This window comes from Bos grunniens, chromosome 15 (genome assembly GCF_055505025.1).
Source record: "Bos grunniens cultivar Pamir isolate PY7600 chromosome 15, Bosgru_T2T1.0, whole genome shotgun sequence".
Lineage (NCBI taxonomy): Eukaryota > Metazoa > Chordata > Mammalia > Artiodactyla > Bovidae > Bos > Bos grunniens.
Genome location: NC_141179.1, coordinates 15,922,056 through 15,945,403, shown reverse-complemented (window position 1 = coordinate 15,945,403; position 23,348 = coordinate 15,922,056). Strand labels below are relative to the sequence as shown.

At 42.9% G+C, this 23,348-nt stretch overlaps 2 protein-coding genes and 1 pseudogene across 4 annotated transcripts in view; all 3 read left to right on the top strand.

The window, feature by feature from the left end:
* The window catches only part of LOC147357353 (lysine-specific demethylase 4D-like), a 32,281-nt gene extending 21,236 nt beyond the window's left edge, over positions 1-11,045 (top strand). The window contains exons 2-3 of one of the 3 annotated variants that reach the window (XM_086338970.1): positions 7,380-9,226; positions 10,360-11,045. In XM_086338970.1, the coding sequence (XP_086195096.1) occupies positions 7,716-9,218 (1,503 nt within the window). In that variant the 5' untranslated portion in view covers positions 7,380-7,715 and the 3' untranslated portion in view covers positions 9,219-9,226; positions 10,360-11,045. Of the gene's footprint in view, positions 1-7,379; positions 9,227-9,925; positions 10,334-10,359 lie in introns of those variants that run through there. The other 2 variants (XM_086338969.1, XM_086338971.1) reach the window with 2 other exon arrangements.
* A 233-nt stretch (positions 11,046-11,278) lies between these two features.
* Positions 11,279-12,126, top strand: LOC147357352 (FUN14 domain-containing protein 1 pseudogene; annotated as a pseudogene).
* A 3,211-nt stretch (positions 12,127-15,337) lies between these two features.
* Positions 15,338-19,230, top strand: LOC147357351 (lysine-specific demethylase 4D-like). The gene is made up of 2 exons (XM_086338973.1): positions 15,338-15,889; positions 17,322-19,230. Exon 2 carries the CDS (start codon positions 17,616-17,618, stop codon positions 18,897-18,899), a length of 1,284 nt encoding a protein of 427 aa, XP_086195099.1. The 5' UTR covers positions 15,338-15,889; positions 17,322-17,615; the 3' UTR covers positions 18,900-19,230.
* The last annotated feature ends 4,118 nt before the right edge of the window (positions 19,231-23,348 follow it).

Below are 23,348 nucleotides of genomic sequence, written 5' to 3'. Positions count from 1 at the left end.
ACTCATCTCACACAAGAGTAAAGAAATGCTCAAAATTCTCCAAGCGAGGCTTCAACAGTACGTGAATCATGAACTTCCAGATGTTTCAAGCTGGTTTTAGAAAAGGCAGAGCAACCAAAGATCAAATTGCCAACATCTGCTGGATTATCAAAAAAGCAACAGAGTCCCAGAAAAACATCTACTTCAGCTTTATTGACTATGCCAAAGCCTTTGACTGTGTGGATCACAACAAACTCTAGAAAATTCTTTGAGATAGGAATACCATACCACCTGACCTGCCTCTTGAGAAACCTGTATGCAGGTCAGAAAGCAAAAGTTAGAACTGGACATGGAACAACAGACTGGTTCCAAATAGGAAAAGGAGTATATTGTCACCCTGCTTATTTAACTTATATGCAGAGTACATCATGAGAGACGCTGGGCTGGAGGAAGCACAAGCTAGAATCAAGATTGCCAGGAGAAATAGCAATAACATGATGACACCACCCTTATGGCAGAAAGTGAAGAGGAACTAAAAAGCCTCTTGATGAAAGTGAAAGAGGAGAGTTAAAAAGTTGGCTTAGAGCTCAACATTCAGAAAACGAAGATCATGGCATCTGGTCCCGTCACTTCATGGGAAATAGATGGGGAAACAGTGGAAACAGTGTCAGACTTTATTTTTGGGGAGCTCCAAAATCACTGCAGATGGTGACTGCAGCCATGAAATTCAAAGATGTTTGCTTTTTGGAAAAGTTATGACCAACCTAGACAGTATATTAAAAAGCAGAGACATTACTTTGCCAACAAAGGTCCATCTAGTCAAAGCTATGGTTTTTCCTGTAGTCATGTATGGATCTGACAGTTGGACTATAAAGAAAGCTGAGCACTGAAGAATTGATGCTTTTGAACTGTGGTGTTGGAGAAGACTCTTGAGAGTCCCTTGGACTGCAAGGAAATCCAACCAGTCTATCCTAAAGGAAATCAGTCCTGAAAATTCATTGGAAGGACTAATGCTGAAGCTGAAACTCCAATAGTTTGGCCACCTGATGTGAAGAACTGACTCATTGGAAAAGACCTGATGCTGGGAAAGATTGAAGGTGAGAGTAGGGGTCGACAGAGGATGAGATAGTTGGATGGCATCACCGACTCAATGGACCTGAGTTTGAGCAAGTACCAGGAGTTGATGTTGGACAGGGAGGCCTGGCATGCTGCAGTCCATGGGATTGCAAAGCGTTGGACATGACTGAGTGACTGAACTGAACTGAACTAACATACAAAAGGGAAAAAACTCATAAGGCAATATTTATCTGCCTCTGGATGGGGAAATAACTTTTTAAACTTAAAAGCCGTGAAAGGCATTACATAGGAAAAACAGACTCAACTTTTTAATAAGACTGAAATGAATGTCAAAAATCATTTAAAACAATATAAATTTAAGAAATGGCAAACTGGGAAAAAACTATAACTAGATTCAACAAGAGGTTTAATATGTAAAATATTCATATGAGCAGTTTGTAAAATATTCATATGAGCAGTTTGTAAAATATTCATATACTATGTAAAATATGTGAAATGTTCACATAATATGTAAAATGTTCACATAAGTAGATGAGACAAAACACTAGAAGCATATTAGAGAAAAATGGGCGAAGGATATGAACCAGTGCATATGATAAAATCCAAATGGCTAACATTCATTGAAGAAAAAAAAATCAATCTTAGTAGTAATCCAAGAAGTATAATTTACAACTTGAGCTACTCTTTTTCACTTACAAATTATTAAAAGATTTTTTTCAGAACAAAGTTAATAGTAAGGATGTAAAGTGATATCTTTCTGGAAAATTTTGGCAATATGAGTTAAGGATCTTAAAATATTTAAACTTTGCAATGTGGTAATTCCATTTCTAAATATCTAATCCAAGGAATATTGTTTAACTGATATTTTACTTTATATATTGATCTAAGTACTTAAATATAGGATATTTATAAATGAGTAATAATTATGGAAAAGTAAAAAAATTACTGTACAACAATAGGAGGAAAGTTGAGTCACTTATCTCCATCAAATAGAATTTACTGAGCTGTCAAATATTATGGTTATAATTATTTTCAATAAATGGTTAGCAGACATTATAACTTGAGAAGAAATTTATTAAATACATCATTTAGATATTGACTGTCAGCAGAAACAGTGGCTAATGCCTGAGGCATTTTGTCAACAGTCCCCATCTGGAATAATAACTTTGAAAATATGCATGCAACATGAAAGACAAGAAGGCTTTCCTGCTGTCCTTAAATTATTGTGAGCAATCTAGACAGTGGCCACAGTGAGAGGGATTTTTAAATTTCATTTCTCACCTTCTCAGTTTAAAACACACACACACCCCGCCCCGCCCCCCCTCCCCTGGAAATCTTGGAGAAATTATTTTTTAAAGACTTCCTAATTTCCAGAAATCCATTAAGTCTAATTATTCTGATAAAAATATTCTTCTTCAATTGTCAGAACTGACAAGTTTCCTTAGATGAAGAATTTCTGTGTTACTTGGGAATACCATGAATAAGGGTGAAATGGAAGAGTATCTGAAATGAAAAGGTCTATATTCACCTAGTACTATGACTCCAACTCAAAGAAACATGGAGCAGTCTCACAGTAAAAGCAGCCATCTGAGACCCATAGAGAAAGCATATGTCTGGAGCACGGAAGGATCACCGTCATTGTACCTGCAAATTCTGAGTTTTGATTTGAGCACAGAGTTACACTTACAAAATCAGAGTGTTTCCTTTGGATGCTCAATATCTGAAGACTAATGCCTACATCAGTTCAGTTCAGTTCATTTCAGTTCAGTCGCTCAGTCGTGTCCGACTCTTTGTGACCCCATGAATCGCAGCACGCCAGGCCTCCCTGTCCATCACCAACTCCCATAGTTCACTCAGACTCACATCCATCAAGTCAGTGATGCCATCCAGCCATCTCATCCTCTGTCGTCCCCTTCTCCTCTTGCCCCCAATCTCTCCCAGCATCAGAGTCTTTTCCAATGAGTCAACTCTTCGCATGAGGTGGCCAAAGTATTGGAGTTGCAGCTTTAGCGTCATTCCTTCCAAAGAAATCCCAGGGCTGATCTCCTGGGAGAAAGGGGTAAGGTCAGGAGGTGATGATGGGCCAGATCATGTAGGGACTTTTAGGACATTCCAAGGATTCTAAGTGGAGTGGAGTAGGTATGCCTGAAGTTTGAGGACAGGGAAGGTGACATAGAATATTTAGAGGGTGGAAATTAGGGGAGTATAAGAGGATTAGGCATATTAAAAAGCAGAGACATTACTTTGCCAACAAAGGTCCATCTAGTCAAGGCTATGGTTTTTCCAGTAGTCATGTATGGATGTGAGAGTTGGACTATAATGAAAGCTGAGCACCGAAGAATTGATGCTTTTGAAGTGTGGGTGTTGGAGAAGACTCTTGAGAGTCCTTTGGACTACAAGGAGATCCAACCAGTCCATCCTAAAGGAGATCAGTCCTGAGTGTTCATTGGAAGGACTGATGTTGAAGCTGAAAGTCCAAGACTTTGGCCACCTTATGTGAAGAACTGATTCATTTGAAAAGACCCTGATGCTGGGAGATATTGAGGGCAGGAGGAGAAGGGGACAACAGAAGATGAGATAGTTGGATGGCATCACCAACTCAATGGAGATGAGTTTGGGTAAACTCCAGGAGTTGGCAATGGACAGGGAGGCCTGGTGTGCTGCAGTCCATGGGGTCACAAACAGTTGGATACCACTGAGCGACTGAACTGAACTGAAGAGAATTAGGAAACAGAGAGAGCACTTGAAATTGAGTTAATGAATAGTTTGCTGATTCTTTTTATTTTCTTCTAAATTTAATGAGACTGTTACTTTTGTTTCACTGTGAAGAATGGTCCTTGCTATTTTTTTACATTAAAATTCTTTATCTTACAAAAGAAGTTTCCCTTGATGCTTTGCAAGTAAGAATTTTAAAATCATGAATGGATGTTGCATTTCATCAAATGCCTTTTTTTGGATACCTACAATATGATGATATGTTTAATTCCCTTTGTTAATATTCTGAATTATACCATTAGATTTTCCAATGCTGAATCATTCTTGCATTCTATTTAGTCATGATGTATTATTATTTTACTGTATTGCTACAGCATTTCATTGAATAATATTCCATTTTATGCTTTTATCAGTGCTTAAACAAAGATAGCCCATAGTTTTATTTTCTATTGTCCTTTATTTAATTTTGCTCTCAGAGATGAGAATAGTCTCATCTGAATAGCTTTCCACCTTTTTCTATACTCTGAAACAACTTGAATAATAAGAGTTAACTGTTTCTTGAAAATTTTCTAGATTCACATATAAAATGATGTGTCTCCTGGACTTTGAAGGGTCATACTTTGAACCAGATCTTTATACTGGGATATTGAAGCTTTCTTGTTTTCCTTGGATCCATTTTGGATATGTTTCCTCCCTAGAAAATTATTTTTCTCTCTTATCTTTGGAAAGTTTTGCTGTCATGTTGCTCCTAATATTCTCTTTTGAGATTTAAAAAATTCTTTGCTGTTACTAGCTTTGGCCCCTATTTCATTCCTAGTAACTTATTTTTCCCTTCTTACTTTTTAAAAAAATTATTTATTTTCTTTTTGGTGGCTCTGGGTCTTCGTTGCTGCGTGCAGGCTTTCTCTAGGCTCGGAGAACTGGGGCTCCATTCCAGCTGCGGCGCGCCGGCTTCTCCTTGCAGTGGCTGCTCCTGTCGTGGAGAGCCAGCTCTAGGCACGTGGGCTTCGCTTGTTGAAGTGGGCAGGCTCACTAGCTGTGGGGCATGGGCTTAGTCGTTCTGAGGCATGTGCAGTCTTCCCAGACCAGGGATTGAACCTGTGTCCCCTGCATTTACAGGTGGATTCTTATCCATTGTACCACCAGGGAAGTCCCCTTCTTCCTTTTCTCGTGCTCAGTTATTCCCATGGTTTTTTGCTCTTATTAATTTCTTCAAAGAATATTTTTGGTCATCAGTTTTCTGTTTTGTATGTGTTATCGCTGATTAATGTCATCTTTATTCTTTATTTTTTCATTCTTCTTTCCTTTTTAAAAATTTTTAAATATACTTTTTTAGTTTTTTCTCTTTTTTAGCTTCTTAAATTGAATGTTTAGTTCATTTACTTTCAATCACTCTTCCTTTTCCTTTTGTTATAATAATATATCTCTGACTCCTTTAATGCTTTTCACCCTAAACTCTATTTTTAAATATATGTATTTAACTAACTTAAGTAAATTTTTGAAAATTTAGTTCACAGAAATCTGTGAAAATTATGACAATGAACCATTCTGATGGCTGTGTTTACCTATGTTCCAAACAGAATATTTATATTACTCTAGAAACTTCCTTATAACTCCACTCATAACCTCTCTCTTTCACAAAGGTAGCCACTATTATGACTTCTAACATAGATTACTTTGCCTCCTTTTTATCTTCGTATAAATGGAAGCATAGAATAGATATTCTTTTAAGCCTAGATAATTAGTTTTATGTTTATAGAATTATCCCTATATTTTCAAGTAATTCTTGTCTTATCTTCATTGCTGTATTGTATCACACTGTATGGATATACTACCACGTGTTTATCCATTCTACTGTTGATTGACATTTGGGATGTTTCCAGTGTTTCAGTTCAGTTCAGTTCAGTCGCTCAGTCGTGTCCGACTTTTTGTGACCCCATGAATTGCAGCACACCAGGCCTCCCTGTCCATCACCAACTCCTGGAGTTCACTCAAACTCATGTCCATCGAGTTGGTGATGCTGTCCAGCCATCTCATCCTCTGTCATCCCCTTCTCCTCCTGCCCCCAATCCCTCCCAGCATCAGAGTCTTTTCCAATGAGTCAACTCTTCCCATGAGGTGGCCAAAGTACTGGAGTTTCAGCTTTAGCATCAGTCCTTCCAATGAACACCCAGGACTGATCTCCTTTAGAATGGACTGGTTGGACCTCCTTGCAGTCCAAGGGACTCTCAAGAGTCTTCTCAAGCACCACAGCTCAAAAGCATCAATTCTTCAGCGCTCAGCTTTCTTCAGTCCAACTCTCACATCCATACATGACCACTGGAAAAACCATAGCCTTGACTAGATGGACCTTTGTTGGCAAAGTAATGTCTCTGCTTTTGAATATGCTGTCTAGGTTGGTCATAACTTTCCTTCCAAGGAGTAAGCGTCTTTTAATTTCATGGCTGCAGTCACCATCTGCAGTGATTTTGGAGCCCCCCAAAATAAAGTCTGACACTGTTTCCACTGTTTCCCCATCTATTTCCCATGAAGTGATGGGACCAGATGCCATGATCTTCGTTTTCTGAATGTTGAGTTTTAAGCCAACTTTTGCACTCTCCACTTTTACTTTCATCAAGAGGCTTTTGAGTTCCTCTTCACTTTCTGCCATAAGGGTGGTGTCATCTGCATATCTGAGCTTATTGATATTTCTCCTGGCAATCTTGATTCCAGCTTGTGCTTCTTCCAGCCCAGCATTTCTCATGATGTACTCTGCATATAAGTTAAATAAGCAGGGTGACAATATACAGCCTTGATGTACTCCTTTTCCTATTTAGAACCAGTCTGTTGTTCCATGTCCAGTTCTAACTGTTGCTTCCTGACCTGCATATAGGTTTCTCAAGAGGCAGGTCAGGTGGTCTGGTATCCCCATCTCTTTCAGAATTTTCCACAGTTTACTGTGATCCACACAGTCAAAGGCTTTGGCATAGTCAATAAAGCAGAAATAGATGTTTTTCTGGAACTCTCTTGCTTTTTCCATGATCCAGCTGATGTTGGCAATTTGGTTTCTGGTTCCTCTGCCGTTTCTAAAACCAGCTTGAACATCTAGAAGTTCATGGTTCACATATTGCTGAAGCCTGGCTTGGAGAATTTTGAGCATTACTTTACTAGCGTGTGAGATGAGTGCAATTGTGTAGTAGTTTGAGCATTCTTTGGCATTGCCTTTCTTTGGGATTGGAATGAAAACTGACCTTTTCCAGTGTTTAGTTACTAGAAATAATGTTGTTTTGAACATTCTTGGACTTGACTTTCAGTGCATAGGCATACACATATCCTAGGCACGTGGTAACAGTTGAATCATAGCAAAAGGGTAAACTCAGTAATATAGTACTGTCCAAATTGTTTTTCAAAGTGAGTGTAATGAGTTACATTCTCCTTACTAGAATATAAGAATTTCCATTGTTCCACATCAATACCATTTCTTGTATTGCCAGTTTTGTGAAATTTTAGCCTTTATTTGAGCATGCAATTATATTCGATGATACAGTTTATTTGTAGTTCTCTATTAACATTTTCCAAACATTAGTTTTCAACCTTTTTGTATTATATATATATATATATTTTTTTAGGTTTTGTTTTCAATACCACCCTGAAGACACTACATTTGAGATATCTGTCCAAGACTGGGTAATTCAATATACCTCAAGAGGACAGAGCTAAAGGTCAACTGAGGAACATCATAGACTTGCAGGCTCAGCCATTAGTCCTGATCAAAGCTTCTGTCCAGACTGGATTCCCCTGGAGAAGCAGCAGGCCTGAGCAGTACCATCAGCTCGTTGTATTAAAGTCCACTGGGCATTCCTTCTGACTCACAGATCTTCAAACCGTTTTTGAAAAAGTAACATTTTCCAGCATCCTCACATATCCAGAATATACAGAAAAACTTGGCAGTTTGTTTCTTATTAATGGAAGCTATGAAGCCCAGTTGTGCTCAGAACCCAAGTTGTAGCATAATGATATTTCATCCAACCAAAGAAGAGTTTACTGATTTTGATAAATACATTGCTTACATAGAATCGCAAGGGGCCCACCGAGCAGGCTTGGCTAAGATAGTTCCACCCAAGGAATGGAAAGCCAGACAGACCTACGACGATATCAATGACATCTTAATAACCGCTCCGCTCCAGCAGGTGGTCTCTGGGCGGGCAGGTGTGTTTACTCAATACCACAAAAAGAAGAAAGCCATGACCGTGGCAGAGTACCGCCACTTAGCAAATACTGAAAAATACCAGACTCCATTCTACTCCGATTTTGAGGAATTGGAGCGAAAATATTGGAAAACCCGCCTCTTTGAGTCCCCAGTATACGGCGCGGACATCAGTGGCTCTTTATTTGATGAAAACACGAAGCAGTGGAACCTGGGACGCCTGGGGACCATCCAGGACCTGCTGGAGCAGGAGTGCGGGGTGGTCATCGAGGGCGTCAACACCCCCTACCTGTACTTCGGCATGTGGAAGACCGCCTTCGCCTGGCACACGGAGGACATGGACCTTTATAGCATCAACTTCCTGCACTTCGGGGAGCCTAAGACCTGGTACGCGGTGCCACCCGAGCACGGCCGGCGCCTGGAACGCCTGGCCAGCGCGCTCTTCCCGGGCAGCTCGAGGGGCTGCGAGGCCTTCCTGCGCCACAAGGCGGCGCTCATCTCGCCCACGGTGCTCCGGGACAATGGCATCCCCTTCGGTCGGGTCACGCAGGAGGCGGGCGAGTTCATGGTGACCTTCCCCTACGGCTACCACTCGGGCTTCAACCACGGCTTCAACTGCGCCGAGGCCATCAATTTCGCCACCCCGCGCTGGATCGATTATGGCAAAGTGGCCTCGCAGTGCAGCTGCGGCGAGGCGCAGGTGGCCTTCTCCATGGACGCCTTCGTGCGCATCCTGCAGCCCGAGCGCTATGAGCTGTGGAAGCGCGGGCAGGACCGGGCGGTGGTGAATCACGCCGAGCCCGCGGCGCCGGGCGGCCAGGAGCTGAGAGCCTGGAAGGAGGTGCAGACGCTGGGCCCCAAGTACTTCCCGCCTCGCCGCACCGCCCGCCTGCGTCAGCCCGTGTCCTCAAGCGAGGGCACTGACCCAAGAGCCCCTGTGCGGGCCGTGTCCCTGCGACCCTTGCCTGCCCGGGGTTCCTGCTCGGCTTCCCAGTTTGACGCTGTCGCCGGCAGCAGCTCACGGAAGCCCAGCCAGACCCCTCCGCTGTTGCCAGGTCCGTCGGTGGCGTCGTGCCTCCACCCAGTTGGCAGATGTGGTTCTCGTCGTCGCCCTCAGGAAAAAAGCACTCAAGAGCTGACTGCCCCCATTGGAGCTAAGAGGGGCCTTGCCTTAGACCGCAAGGCTCAGGACCCCAAGGCTCAACCCCTGTCTGCAGAGGGACGGATAGACAATCCTGCCCCAACGATCCCTGGACTCTAGGCCTGCAGGTATGACTGTGGCCCTGTCCCATAACCCAGCCTTTGTACCCCACTGCTCTTGGGTGTGGAGGATCCTCAAGAGTGGTCACATTGACATTTCAGAGGCTTGGGTATTTTCAGGTCATTAATCTTGCATGGGGGCTTTCCAGGTGGCTGGTGAAGAAGGCAATGGCACCCCACTCCAGTACTCTTGCCTGGAAAATCCCATGGACGGAGGAGCCTGGTAGGCGGCAGTCCATGGGGTCACTAAGAGTAGGGCACGACTGAGAGACTTCACTTTCACTTTTCCTTTCACGCATTGGAGAAGGAAATGGCAACCCACTCCAGTGTTCTCGCCTGGAGAATCCCAGGGACGGGGGAGCCTGGTGGGCTGCCATCCGTGGGATTGCACAGAGTCGGACACGACTGAAGCGACTTAGCAGCAGCAGCAACAGTGACACAGAACCCACTTACCAACATAGGAGACCCTGGAGACATGGGTTCGATTCCTAGGTAGGGAAGATTCCTTGGGGGAGGGCGTAGCAATCCACTCCAGTATTCTTGCCTGAATAATCCCATGCATGGAGGAGCCTGGTGGGCTAGGATCCATAGGGTTGCAAAGAGTTGGACATGACCAAAGCAACTGAGCACATGTGCAGTCTTGCATGAGGGTCCCTCCTGTGTTGCCCCTGGAAGTGCTGGGTCCATGGTGCTTACCCAATTCTCCAGTGTTTGTTCTTTCTCCCAGAACCTGGAATCTTCAGACACTGCTAACTCCTGTGTCACCAGCTGAAGCTTCATCCACTGGACACTCTAGTGACCCTGTGAACTAGGTCCTGCTGAGGTCACCAGAGCCGATCTACCTCAGATCCCATCCTGTGGGCCAACTCTGGATACTGCATAGCTTCTGAAGAATCCTGAGTTTTGAATACTCTCCAACTTTTCTCCTGTTCTTCCTCCTACTTCCTTTTCACCCATCCCTTGGTTCTGCCACACAAAGCTCTTTTGACCAATTAGGTCAGTAGAGGCTCAGATAATAATATATAATATTTCTGAGTCTTTAATGTATTGAAAAAGTGTTATTTTCCAGTATTTGTTTGCAACTATATTAAAGGCAACCAGAAAGTTAACATCTGACTTGATTTCTGGGATTGTTCATTCAGTCATTTGAGAGGTGGTAATGCTGGATGGCATCGCTGACTTGATGGACGTGAGTCTGAGTGAACTCCGGGAGTTGGTGATGGACAGGGAAGCCTGGCGTGCTGCGATTCATGGTGTTGCAGAGTCGGACACGACTGAGTGACTGAACTGAACTGAACTGAGCTGAATGCTTTTATGCACTTTTCTGAATAGTTATATCAAAACATTTAAAGCAAAACTTATTTTTATGAGCTTATTGCATTGTGTGGTGTTGATGAATGAGTTGGGGGTTGATTGTTGGGTTCTGGCTGACTGGCTGGGTTGGGGGATTTGGTCTGCAGCCATATCTTAAGGATGACTTGGTGGAAATCACCTGGGAGATATGAGCCAACATGGGACGAAGAGTGCCTGCTCTCCACTGTCTTCTCGATGTTGTGAGTCTATTTCACATGGTTAAGTCATGATACATCCCAACAAATGAATCCACACATAAATGAACAAGAATTTCAAGTGGGCATATGTTCTATGAAGCAATGAAAGGGGTGGGATGAGACAGCAGAATGCGTAGTCTGGTTCCAGTGGTCAGGAAATACTTCCTAGAGCAGGAGGTCTTTCCCTGTCCCAAATGACAAGAAGGGATGTCCAGAGCTGATTTCTCCTTGGAAGAAACAGCAAGTGTAACAGATGTAACATAGAGCTTGGGGTTGTTGTTTTTACAGAGATAGAAAGGAAGCTCCTTTGTGTCTGGGGCATAGAAAGGGGAGAGACAGGGTGCAAGGTATATAGGACCTTGTAGCTCATGATGAGTATTTGAGTTTATTCAACTTGAAATGAGAAGGCTTTGGAAGTTTAAAACAGCACTTGAGGGCTAGAGCAGTTTTTAAAGGAGGGGCGAGAGGCGGGCGGGTTGGGACTGCCTCAGTACAGGCCACCAGCGGTATCATGGTGACCCGGAACCCCCCTCCCCAAGAATATGAAAGTGATGATGATTCTTATGAAGTGTTGGATTTAACTGAGTATGCCAGAAGACATCACTGGTGGAATCGAGTGTTTGGCCACAGTTCCGGACCTATGGTAGAAAAATACTCAGTAGCCACCCAGATTGTAATGGGTGGAGTGAGTGGCTAGTGTGCCGGATTTTTGTTCCAGAAAGTTGGAACACTTGCAGCAACTGCAGTAGGCGGTGGCTTTCTTCTCCTTCAGATTGCCAGTCACAGTGGCTATGTGCAGATCGACTGGAAGAGAGTGGGAAAAGATGTAAACAAAGCAAAACGACAGGTTAAAAACCGAGCAAATAAGGTAGCACCTGAAGTCAATGACATAATAGAAGAAGCAACAGAATTTGTCAAGCAGAACATTGTGATATGCAGTGGATTTGTGGGAGGCTTTTTGCTAGGCCTTGCATCTTAAGAATATGAATGTTGTGTCACAGTGAAGTCACCTCTGAGAAGAGAAGTGGTGGTGACAAGATGGTCTCATCATTACACATTGACAGATTCTCCAGGATGACAAGAAACCACTAGCTGGACAATACCCAACTCACTGCTTAGCATTTTGCCATCTGAAATTTAGCAGACTAGTATCTGCTATAAAATAACCTGTATGGTATGTGGATAATAGTATCCCTGAGCAAAATATGGCTTTCCTTATTTTTTAAGAATTTGTGTTTGTTTAAAATTTGCCTATAAAACACTACTATTGGATGTAGATATGGAGGGAAAATGAATTGTTGGATGTATTCCCCAGTAAAATATTATCCTCATTTTATTTAAATAAAATGTTTTCCATTGTGCTTTTTTAGTATAGTGCCAATAATTAAAACTTTGCATTATAGGTTCAACTGTAGGGCTGACATTTTTTTAAAGATATGTTTGCAGTAAACTGAAGAACTGTAACACATTTTGTGGAAGGATTTACAGATAATAGAAAGTGCTGGGTTTTTTTTGCTTAATATCTTTAATAAGAATTATTAAAGATATTAAGCAAAAAACACCAGCACTTGACATGATACAATTTGCATATTTAAATAACCACATCCGTTGTTCTGTGCACCACATGGGGACAAGAGAAATAGTTAAAACAGGTGAGAGTTAGTCGCTCAGTCGTGTCCAACTCTTTGCAACTGCATGGACTGGAGCCCACGAGGTTCCTCTGTCTATGGAATTCTCCAGGCAAGAATACTGGAGTGGGTTGCCATTCCCTTCTCCAGGGGATCTTCCTGACCCAGGGATCGAACTCATGTCTGCTGCATTGCAGGTGGGTTCTTTACTGTCTGAGCCACCAGAGAAGTCCCCAAACAGGTGAGAGTTGATGGTTATTGACTCAGGCCTTAGTGTTGAAAATGCACAGAAGTGGCCAAACAGAATAAATTTTGAAAACTGGATGCAGAAGGAAACATTTCAGAGATACAAAGCACATCTCTCTTCCCTCCAGCTCTGCCCCCACAGAATTTCCAGAAGACTTTGGAATCTGAAGCACCATGTAAAACAAAAGGGGACAGTCATGAACAAGTAAGCCTTCTTTGAAGTTCTGATTGAGGAATGGCAAAAGCTCACGTCTCATTCCTGTCACCATGCAGCGAGGCAAATTTGTGGTAGCGTATTCTGTGGAAAATTGAGATTGAGAAACTGAGCTTGGGGATTCCAGGCACAGTGGAGGATGGCAGTGAAATGCTTGGCTGAAAAGATGATTAGGTCCTGTACTGAGATGGTGGGACCACAGGATGGAAGCTGACGGGAATTACTGGGCAGGTAGCAGCCCTAGAGGTCCCTTGGACCATAACAGTAGATCTTATTTGAGCAGGGGGTAACTTTTAGTGACTGAGATGTTGGGGGGTTTGGTCCTTTAATATAGGTCAGTTGTGGGTATGGTAGTGCAGAGAAATAAAAGAACTCTGAAAAGTCTCTATGAAGACAGTAGCCTGGCTCATACTGCTCTTTTCCATTTTACAAACAGAAGTTCTCCTTGTTATAGTTCAGGAATATCACAGTCTCCTCTCTGGCATATAGATGTCCTAGAGAGCCTAGGATAACAAAATTGAGGGATTGGAAGAAAAAGAAACAAAAGCAGTTTTCAGCAAATATTGCTGCCATTGTACTCCTTATGTTTTCACTCGGTTACTTGCATACTTAAAATATTTCCCAGGCTTCCCTGATGACTCAGTGGTAAAGAGTCTGCCTGATAATGCAGGAGACTTGGGTTCAATTTCTGATCCCGGAAGATCCCACATGCCTTGGAGCAACCGAACCCGTGTGCCACAACTATTAAGTCTGTGCTCTAGAGCCATGGAATGTCAACGACTGAAGCCCGTGAGCCCTAGATCCTGTACTTAGCAACAAGAGAAGTCAACCCGATGAGCAGCCTGGGCACCACAGCTAGAGAGTAGCCCCCATTTGCCGCAACTACCAGAAAAGCTTGTGCAGCAATGAAGACCCAGCACATGCAAAAATAAATAAGTAAAATCAATAAATCTTTTAAAAAAGTGTTATGCTTTTTTAAAGAAAATGAAAAATTTTCCTTACCCAATCAGGACAAGCAGTGTTAAGTATACAGGTTAGCGGTACCAATAAACTGGTTTCTAAATTAGTCTTCTTGTCCTAAGTAGGCATTTCTCCAAAGAAAATATACAAATAGCCAATAGGCACATGAAGATTCTCAACACTGCTAATTATTAGAGAAATGCAAATCAAAACCACAATGACATCACCTCACACCTGTCAGAATGGCCATCTCAAAAAGTATACAAATAAATGCTGCAGAGGGTATGGATAAAAGGGAACCTTTTTACACCTTGAGGGGAAATGTAAATTGGTGCAGCCACTATGGAGAACAGTATGGAGGTATTTTTAAAAAACCAAAATAATAGAGCTACCATATGATCCAATATAAAATGGATGGGAATGTGCTAATTTAATTCAGATGACCATTATATCTACCAGTGTGGGCAAGAATCCCTTAGAAAAAAATGGAGTAGTCCTCATAGTCAACAGAAGAGTCCAAAATGCAGTACTTGGGTGCAATCTCAGAAACGATAGAATGATCTCTGTTTGTTTCCAAGGCAAACCATTCAATATCACGGTAATCCAAATCTATGTCCCAACCACTAATGCTAAAGAAGCTTCAGTTGACCAGATCTATGAAGACCTACAAGACCTTCTAGAACTAACACCAAAAATAGATGTCCTTTTTATCATAAGAGATTGGAATGCAGAAGCGGGAAGTTAAGAGATAGCTGGAATAATAGGCAAGTTTGGCCTTGGAGTACAAAATGAAGCAGGGCATTGGCTAACAGTTTTGGCAAGAGCACATGCTGGTCATAGCAAACATCCTTTTCTAACAATCCAAGAGATGACTGTACACACGGATATCATCAGATGGTCAATACCGAAATGAGATAATATTCGTTGCAGCCAAAGATGAAGAAGCCCTATATCATTAGTAAAAACAAGACCTGGATCTGACTGTAGCTCATATCATGAGCTCCTATTGCAAAATTCAGGGTTAAATTGAAGTAGGGAAACCCTAGGCCATACACCTAAATATGACCTAAATCAATTTCCTTATGATTATACAGTGGAGGTGACAAATAGTTTTGAGGGATTAGATCTGGTAGACAGAGTACTTGAGGAACTACGGAAGAAGGTTCATAACACTGTACAAAAGGCAATGACCAAAACCATCCCAAAGAAAAAGAAATGCAAGAAGGCATAGTGGTTGTCTGAGGAGGCTGTACATATAGCTAGGAAAGAGAAGTGAAAGGCAAGGGAGAAAGGGGAAGATACACCCATCTGAATGCAGAGTTCCAGAGAATAGCATGGAGAGAGAGAGAGGAAGGTCTTCCTAAATAAACAATGTAAAGAAACAGAGGAAAGTAATAGAATCAGAAAAACTAGAGATCTCTTTAAGAAAATTGGAGATAGAGAGGAAACATTCATTAATTTCTAGGATGGGCACAGTAAAGGACAGAAACGGTAAGGACCTAATAGAAGCAGAAGAGATTAAGAAGTGGAAAGAATACACAGAAGAACATACAAGACAGGTCTTAAAGGCCTGGATAACCATGATGGTATGGTGAGCTGATATGAATTTGTCGTGTTCACTCAGTCATGTCCAGCTCTTTGCGACCCTATGGACTGTAGCCCCCCAGGCTCCTCTGTCCATGGGATTTCCCAGGTAAGAATACTGGAGTGGGTTGCCATTGCCTTCTCCAAGGGATCTTCCCAACCCAGGGATCAAACCCCAGTCTCCCGCACTGCAGGCAGATTCTTTACCATCCAAGCCACCAGGGAAGTGCCACTCTTATAATTTTCAACCTCTCAGTTATCTGTTGATTGGTTTAAAAATCAAAAGGGCACAGACTATCTGGGTTGACCAATCAGAGCCCTCATCCCATGATTACTGTTGATTGGTCCTGATCAAATTATACTTTTGCCTAGGTATAAAGCCAGAGCCATCAGGACATTGGTCTGCATTTGGAGACCAGCTGCTGAGAGAACACTGTCTCTCTGAATCCTTGAATAGCTCCAATTGGAATCAGGATTTTGTTGATCAGAGGTATGTCATTTTATTTCTATTTGTGCTTGTAAGCAAAAGAGGTATTTTTTCTATTACAAGTTTTTTAAAGTCACTATATATGTATATATACTGTATACATATATATAGAGAGAGAGTGAGAGAGAGAGATACATTGGGATATCATTTCCTTGTGTTTTTATTATTAAACTATTTTCTGACAAAAGGAGCTAATTTTTTTCTTAATTTTTTTTTTGGTAAAAATCACAAAGATTTTCAGGAAAAAGCACCTCATTTAGTTAACTGGGATCCAATGGAAATAAGATGGTTTCTAGAATTGGGTAAGGAGTAAGTCGATTAGAAGGAACTTGAAAAATGTGTAGGATCAAATTAAAGACTTTGATTGGATTTGAGGGTATTAGAATTAGGGTGGTGCTGACTGAGCTGAGACCGAGGTGGGACAGACGGAGCCAGACTCTGAGCACAACCTTTTTTATTTAGAGGCTGAATTCTTCAAGGAAACCATTTTCTGGGCTGTAGTGTTTCCTCATTTGGAATTAAGGTTTTAGATTAGCAGAAGGCAAGCACTTTTTTTTGATGTTTGTCCTTTCAAATACAAAGATGAAAAAGACATTTTATATTAGAAAGCAACTTTTTCCCCTTGGTAAAATTCTCATTTTATGCATTTTAAGTACAAGTATTAAATGCATATGATTTTGACTTCTTCTTTGGAGGCATCTATTTGTTATTAAAGGAATTGAAACCTTTTTACTATTTCACTTCATAATTGATGTTAATTTGTATATGGGATCTATAGATATTGTATGCTAATCAGTGTTCAGAAACTTAGTTGATCCATATATTTCTAATAATCTGTTTGTGAATGCAATTTAATAATTGTACTTTAGTTGGAATGTTTCAGATGTATCTGTTAAGGATAATGCTTGTTATTATCCTTATTATATGTGCACATTGGTATCTGTACTTTATTTCTTTCTCTGCCTTATTTCATTTGGAATAACACCCTCCATGTCAACCAATGCTATTGCGAATGGAAAAATTTCATTCTTGTTTATCACTGAGTAGTATTCCACCAAATATCTATATCACATCTTCTGTATTCATTTAACCATGGATGCACACTATGGTTGTTTGCATATCTTGGCTATTGTGAGTAATGCCTCAAGGAACCTAGAAGGGCAGATATTATTTTGATATTCTGTTTTTATTTCATTTGGATATATACCCAGAAATGAGATTGCTGGATTATATAATAGTTCTATATAAAATTTTAAAGAACCTCTCTACAGTTTTCCATAGTATGTACCATAACTGCACCAATTTACATTCCTGTTTACAAAGTATATTTTTGCCCTTAAATTCAGATTTCGAAATTAAGATTGCTATAAAATTTTGCTTTAAATCAGTTCCTTTTGTCATCTACTCATCTTCAGATATTCTGTATTTTCTTTAGGTTTGGCTTTGAAACTTCCGTGAAGACACTTTTTGCACAGTGAGCTGAGAAACTGCCAGGCACTCAAGCCTGTGAATCCAGGGAGGCCTCCCAGGCACTTACATCTCCAACCAAAGAAAGTCACAGAGCTGCAGACTGAGGCAGGACTTGGTTCAGGGAGCCTTCCCCTCTGGGAAACACCCTCTTTCCTTTGGCTACAGAATAAAGCATAGGGAAGAGGTTACTCCCTAATACTCTCAGGTACCCACAGCATACCTAAGACCCCGAGAAGCCACTGCTGATTATACTGCAGCCATGCAGGCTAAGCACTTTGGTTCCCAGAACCCAAGTTGTAAGATCATGACCTTCCACCCAACCATGGAAGAATATGCGGATTTCAACAAATACATTGCTTACATAGAATCGCAAGGGGCCCACCGAGCAGGCTTGGCTAAGATAGTGCCACCCAAGGAATGGAAAGCCAGACAGACCTACGACGATATCGATGACATCTTAATAGCCGCTCCGCTCCAGCAGGTGGTCTCTGGGCGGGCAGGTGTGTTTACTCAATACCACAAAAAGAAGAAAGCCATGACCGTGGCAGAGTACCGCCACTTAGCAAATACTGAAAAATACCAGACTCCATTCTACTCCGATTTTGAGGAACTGGAGCGAAAATATTGGAAAACCCGCCTCTTTGAGTCCCCAGTATACGGCGCGGACATCAGTGGCTCTTTATTTGATGAAAACACGAAGCAGTGGAACCTGGGACGCCTGGGGACCATCCAGGACCTGCTGGAGCAGGAGTGCGGGGTGGTCATCGAGGGCGTCAACACCCCCTACCTGTACTTCGGCATGTGGAAGACCGCCTTCGCCTGGCACACGGAGGACATGGACCTTTACAGCATCAACTTCCTGCACTTCGGGGAGCCTAAGACCTGGTACGCGGTGCCGCCCGAGCACGGCCGGCGCCTGGAACGCCTGGCCAGCGCGCTCTTCCCGGGCAGCTCGAGGGGCTGCGAGGCCTTCCTGCGCCACAAGGCGGCGCTCATCTCGCCCACGGTGCTCCGGGACAATGGCATCCCCTTCGGTCGGGTCACGCAGGAGGCGGGCGAGTTCATGGTGACCTTCCCCTACGGCTACCACTCGGGCTTCAACCACGGCTTCAACTGCGCCGAGGCCATCAATTTCGCCACCCCGCGCTGGATCGATTATGGCAAAGTGGCCTCGCAGTGCAGCTGCGGCGAGGCGCAGGTGGCCTTCTCCATGGACGCCTTCGTGCGCATCCTGCAGCCCGAGCGCTATGAGCTGTGGAAGCGCGGGCAGGACCGGGCGGTGGTGAACCACGCCGAGCCCGCGGCGCCGGGCGGCCAGGAGCTGAGAGCCTGGAGGGAGGTGCACTCGCCCTGGGGAACCCGGCTCGCCTGCAACTCCCAGGAGCCGCGCCAGACCCCGCCGCGGACGCCAGGTCCATCTCCTCCAGATCACCACCCAACTGGCAGATGTGTTTCTCGTCGTCGTCGTCCTCGGAAAAGGGGTACTCCAGAGCTGACTGTCCGACCCGGGCGAAGAGGAGCCTCTCCAAAGACTCAGATATGAGACGCAGCCCTGCCCTGCAGAGGAACCCTGGATGGAACAACCCAGCCGGTGGGCTCCAACGTCTTGCTAAGGCCTCCGAGTATGACTGCTCTTAGGAGAAGCCTTTGTACCCCACTGTTCTTGGGTGTGGACGATCCTCAAGACTGGTCAACACTTACATTTCAGAGCTTTGGGTATTAGCAGGTCATTAGTCTTGCAGGAGGGTCCCTCCTGTGTTGCTCCTGGAAGTATACTGGGTATTTTGAGTCTTTGATATATTGGAAAAGTGTTCTCTGCCAGTATTTGTTCGCAACTATATTAAAGGTAACTAGGATGTTAACATCTGACTTGATTTCTGGTGTTGTTCAATCATTTGGGAGGTGTTTAGGCACTTTTCTGAATTACTGTATCAAAACATTTTAAGTAAAAGTTATTTTTATGAGCTTGTTGCATTGTGTGGTGTTGATGAATGAGTTTGGGGTTGATTGTTGGGTTCAGGCTGACTGGATGGGTTGGGGGATTTGATTTGCAGCCATATATTAAGGATGAGGACTTGGTGGAAATCACCTGCTACTTGTCTGACCCAAGTTGCTAGGAGAGATGAGCCAATATAGGATAAAAAAGCCATCATCTGAAAATCTTCTAACTCTCCCCTGCCTTTTCAATGCTGTGTGTCTATTTCACGTGGTTAAGTCGTGGATACATCCCAGTAAATGAATCCACACATAAATGAACAGGACAGTTTCAAGTGGGCATACATTCTGTGCAGCAATGAAAGTCTAGTTCGAGTGGTAAGGAAATACTTCCTAGAGCAGGAGACATTTCCCAGTCCCAAATGACAAGAAGGGAGATCCAGAGCTGATTTCCACTTGGAAGAAACAGCTGTGTAACAGACTTACCATAGAGCTTGGTATTGTTTTTGCAGGATAGAAAATTATCGGACACTCCTTTGTATCTGGGGCAGACAAAGCAGGAGGCAGGATCTGGGGTATGTAGGACCTTGTAGCTTATGTCAAGTATTTGAGTTTGTTTAACTTGAAATGAGAAGTCATTGGAAGTTTAAAACAGCACTTGACATGATACCATTTCTCCATTTAAATAATCACCTTCATTGTTCTGTGGACCATGTTAGGGGCAGGAAAATGTAGTTGTGGGTGTATGAATGCTCAGTCATGTCCAACTCTTTGCCACTCTGTGGGTTGGAGTCTTCCAGGATTTTCTGTCCATGGGATTTTCCAAGCAAGAATACTGGAGCAGGTCTCCTGCATTGGCGAGTGGATGCTTTACCACTGAGACACCTGGGAAGTCCAGAATGTAGTTAGAACATCTAAATAGTACAGGTGGTAGTTGATGTTTACTCAGTTAGGCCCTAATTACGAAAATGTACAGAAGTGGTCAGAATCATTCCTGGAAATTGAAAATGGTAGTTTGGATGCAGAAGGAAACATTTCAGAGATACAAACCACAGCTCTCTTCCCTCCCACTCTGCCCCAGAGAATTTCAGTAAGACTTTGGAATTTGAAGCACCATATAAAACTAAAGGGGAGTCATGAAAAAGTAAGGCTTGTTTGAAACTCTGAGGAGTAGCAAAAGCCCATAGGGCTTCCTCAGTGGCTCAGCGGTAAAGAATAAGCCTGCAATGCAGGAGACGCGGGTTTGATACCCAGAGGAGGGCATGGTGACCCACTCCAGTATTCTTGCCTGGAGAATCCCATGGACAGAGAAGCCTGGTGGGCTATAGTCCATGGGGTTGCAAAGAGTTGGGCATGACTGAAGTGACTGAGCACGCATGCACAAAAGCCCATGTTTCATTCTTATCAACATGCAGCTAGGCAACTTTGTGGTCACGTGTTCTGTGGAAGTTGAGAGAGTGAATTCATGGACCCGGGCACAGTGAAGGATGGTAGTAAGATGCTTGGCTGACAAGATGATTAAGGCTTGTTTTGAGATGGTGGAACCACAGGATGGATGCAGACTGGGATTACTTGGAAGACAGCAGCCCTAGAAAGCAGCAGGACCAGAGTAGATCTTTATGAACAGGGAGTAAACTTTCATGTGATAAGTAACGGCAATATTGAGGGATTTTGGTCCTTTAATGTAGGAAAGTTTTGGATACAGTACTGCAGAGTAATAAGGGATTCTGAAAAGTCTCTATGAGCCTGGTTCATATTGCTATTTTAAACTTTAGAAGCTGAAATTCTCTTGCTATATTTCAGGAATATTATGATCTCTTCCCCTGTAGATGCATATCCTGGAAAACCTAAGCTAACAAAATTGGGAGTTTTGAAGGAAAAGAAACAAAAGCGATTTTCAGAAAATATTGCTCCCGTTGTACTCCTTATGTTTTTCACTCTCATACTTAAAAGACAATTTTCCTTGCCCAATGAAGACAAGAAATATAAAAAATACAGTTTAGCTTTACAAATATACTGGTTCCTAAATTAGTCTTCCTGACCTAAGTAGGCATTTCTCCAAAGAAGACATACAAATGGCCAACAGGCACAAGAAAAGATGCTCGACATTTCTGTTTATTAGAGAAATGCAAATCAAAACTACAATGAGATCACTTCACACCTGTCAGAACGGCCATCATCAAAATATCTACAAATAATAAAAGCTGGAGAGAGTGTAACCCTCTTACACGTTTGGTGGGAATGTAAAGTGCTTCAGCCGCTATGGAGAACAGTATGGAAGTTCCTTAAAAAAACAAGACTGGAACTACCATATGATCCAGCAATCACACTCTTAAACATACATCCAGAAAAGAGAAAAACGAATTGGAAAAGATGCATGCCCCCCAGTGTTTATAGTAGCACTATTTACAATAGCCAAGATAGGGCTTCCCTCATGGCTCAGCTGGTAAGGAATCTGCCTGCAATGCGGGAGACCTGGGTTCGATCCCTAGGTTGGGAAGATCCCCTGGAGGAGGGCATGGCAACCCACTCCAGTATTCTGGCCTGGAAAATTTCCATGGACAGAGGAACCTTTCAGGCTGCAGTCGTGGGGTTGCAAAGAGTCTGACACAACTGAGCGACTAAGCACAGAAGACAGGGAAACAATCCAGTTCCCATCAACAGATGAAAGGTTAAAGAAGTAGTGTGTGTATAGACACATATATACACACAATGGAATATTACTCAGCCACAAAAGAATGAAGTATTGTCACTTGCAATAACATGGATGGACCTCGAGAATATCATATTAAGTGAACACACAGAGAAAGACAAATATATCACATGTGTAATATAAAAACAATACAAGTGAATCTATATACAAAACAGAAAACAAACTTGTCGCTAGTAAAGTGGAAAAGAAGCAGGAGAGGGATGGATTAGGGGTACGGGGTTAAAGATACACACAACTGTACATAAAATAGATAAGCAACAAGGATTTGCTGCATAGTACCTGGAACTGTACTGCAGAATCCGCCTGCAATGCAGGACACTCAGAGCTGTGCGTTCGACCCCTGGATTGGGAAGATGCCCTGGAGAAGGGCATGGCAACCCCCTCCAGTATTCTTGCCTGGAGAATCCCATGGACAGAGGAGCCTGACAGGCTACAGTCCATAGGGTCACAAAAAGTTGGGCACGACTGAAGCAACTGAGCACTCACACACAGGGAACAATATTCAATATCTTGAAATAACATGAAGACAAATAATCTGAAAAAAACATGTATAACATTCACTTTGCTGTACATGTGAGTCTAACACAACATTGCATATCAACCGTTACATTTAAATTTAAAAAATTAATCTTGAAAGGATCAGGAGCTGGGAGTGGTAATGAATGGGACTCATCAAGTGATTCTATTCAAAATTCTGTTTCACTTCATGTGGATGGACACATTCAATTTGGACAGTCTTAATCTGGACTGCTCTTCTCAGGACAAGATGCCCATAGCCAGCTGTTTCTCCATGTCCAAGAGGTTTTTGCTAAACTTAATCTTGGAAAAACAAGACCACTGAAAATGAAATTATATACAAGCAAGAATAGAGCCACCTTTGTTCTTATTGCCATGATCTTTTAGGCTCCTTTCCATTCCTGCAGAAGGCAATGACCCCACTCCAGTACTCTTGCCGGGAAAATCCCATGGACAGAGGAGCCTGGTGGGCTGCGGTCCATGGGGTTGTGAAGAGTCGGACACAGCTGAGCGACTTCCCTTTCACTTTTCACTTTCATGCATTGGAGAAGGAAATGGCAACCCACTCCAATGTTCTTGCCTGGAGAATCCCAGGGACAGGGGAGCCTGGTGGGCTGCTGTCTATGGGGGTCGCACAGAGTCAGACACGGCTGAAGTGACTCAGCAGCAGCAGCAGCAGCCACTTCTGAGAAATAACCACGAATTCAGTGTATATTTATCAGATGTTTAACAGATGTCTAGGACATCAAAAGCAGTATGTTTCACATGGTTTTGTCAATGTATCCTCACCATCACCTCTTTAAACTGTCAGTGTTGCAGGGACTTCTC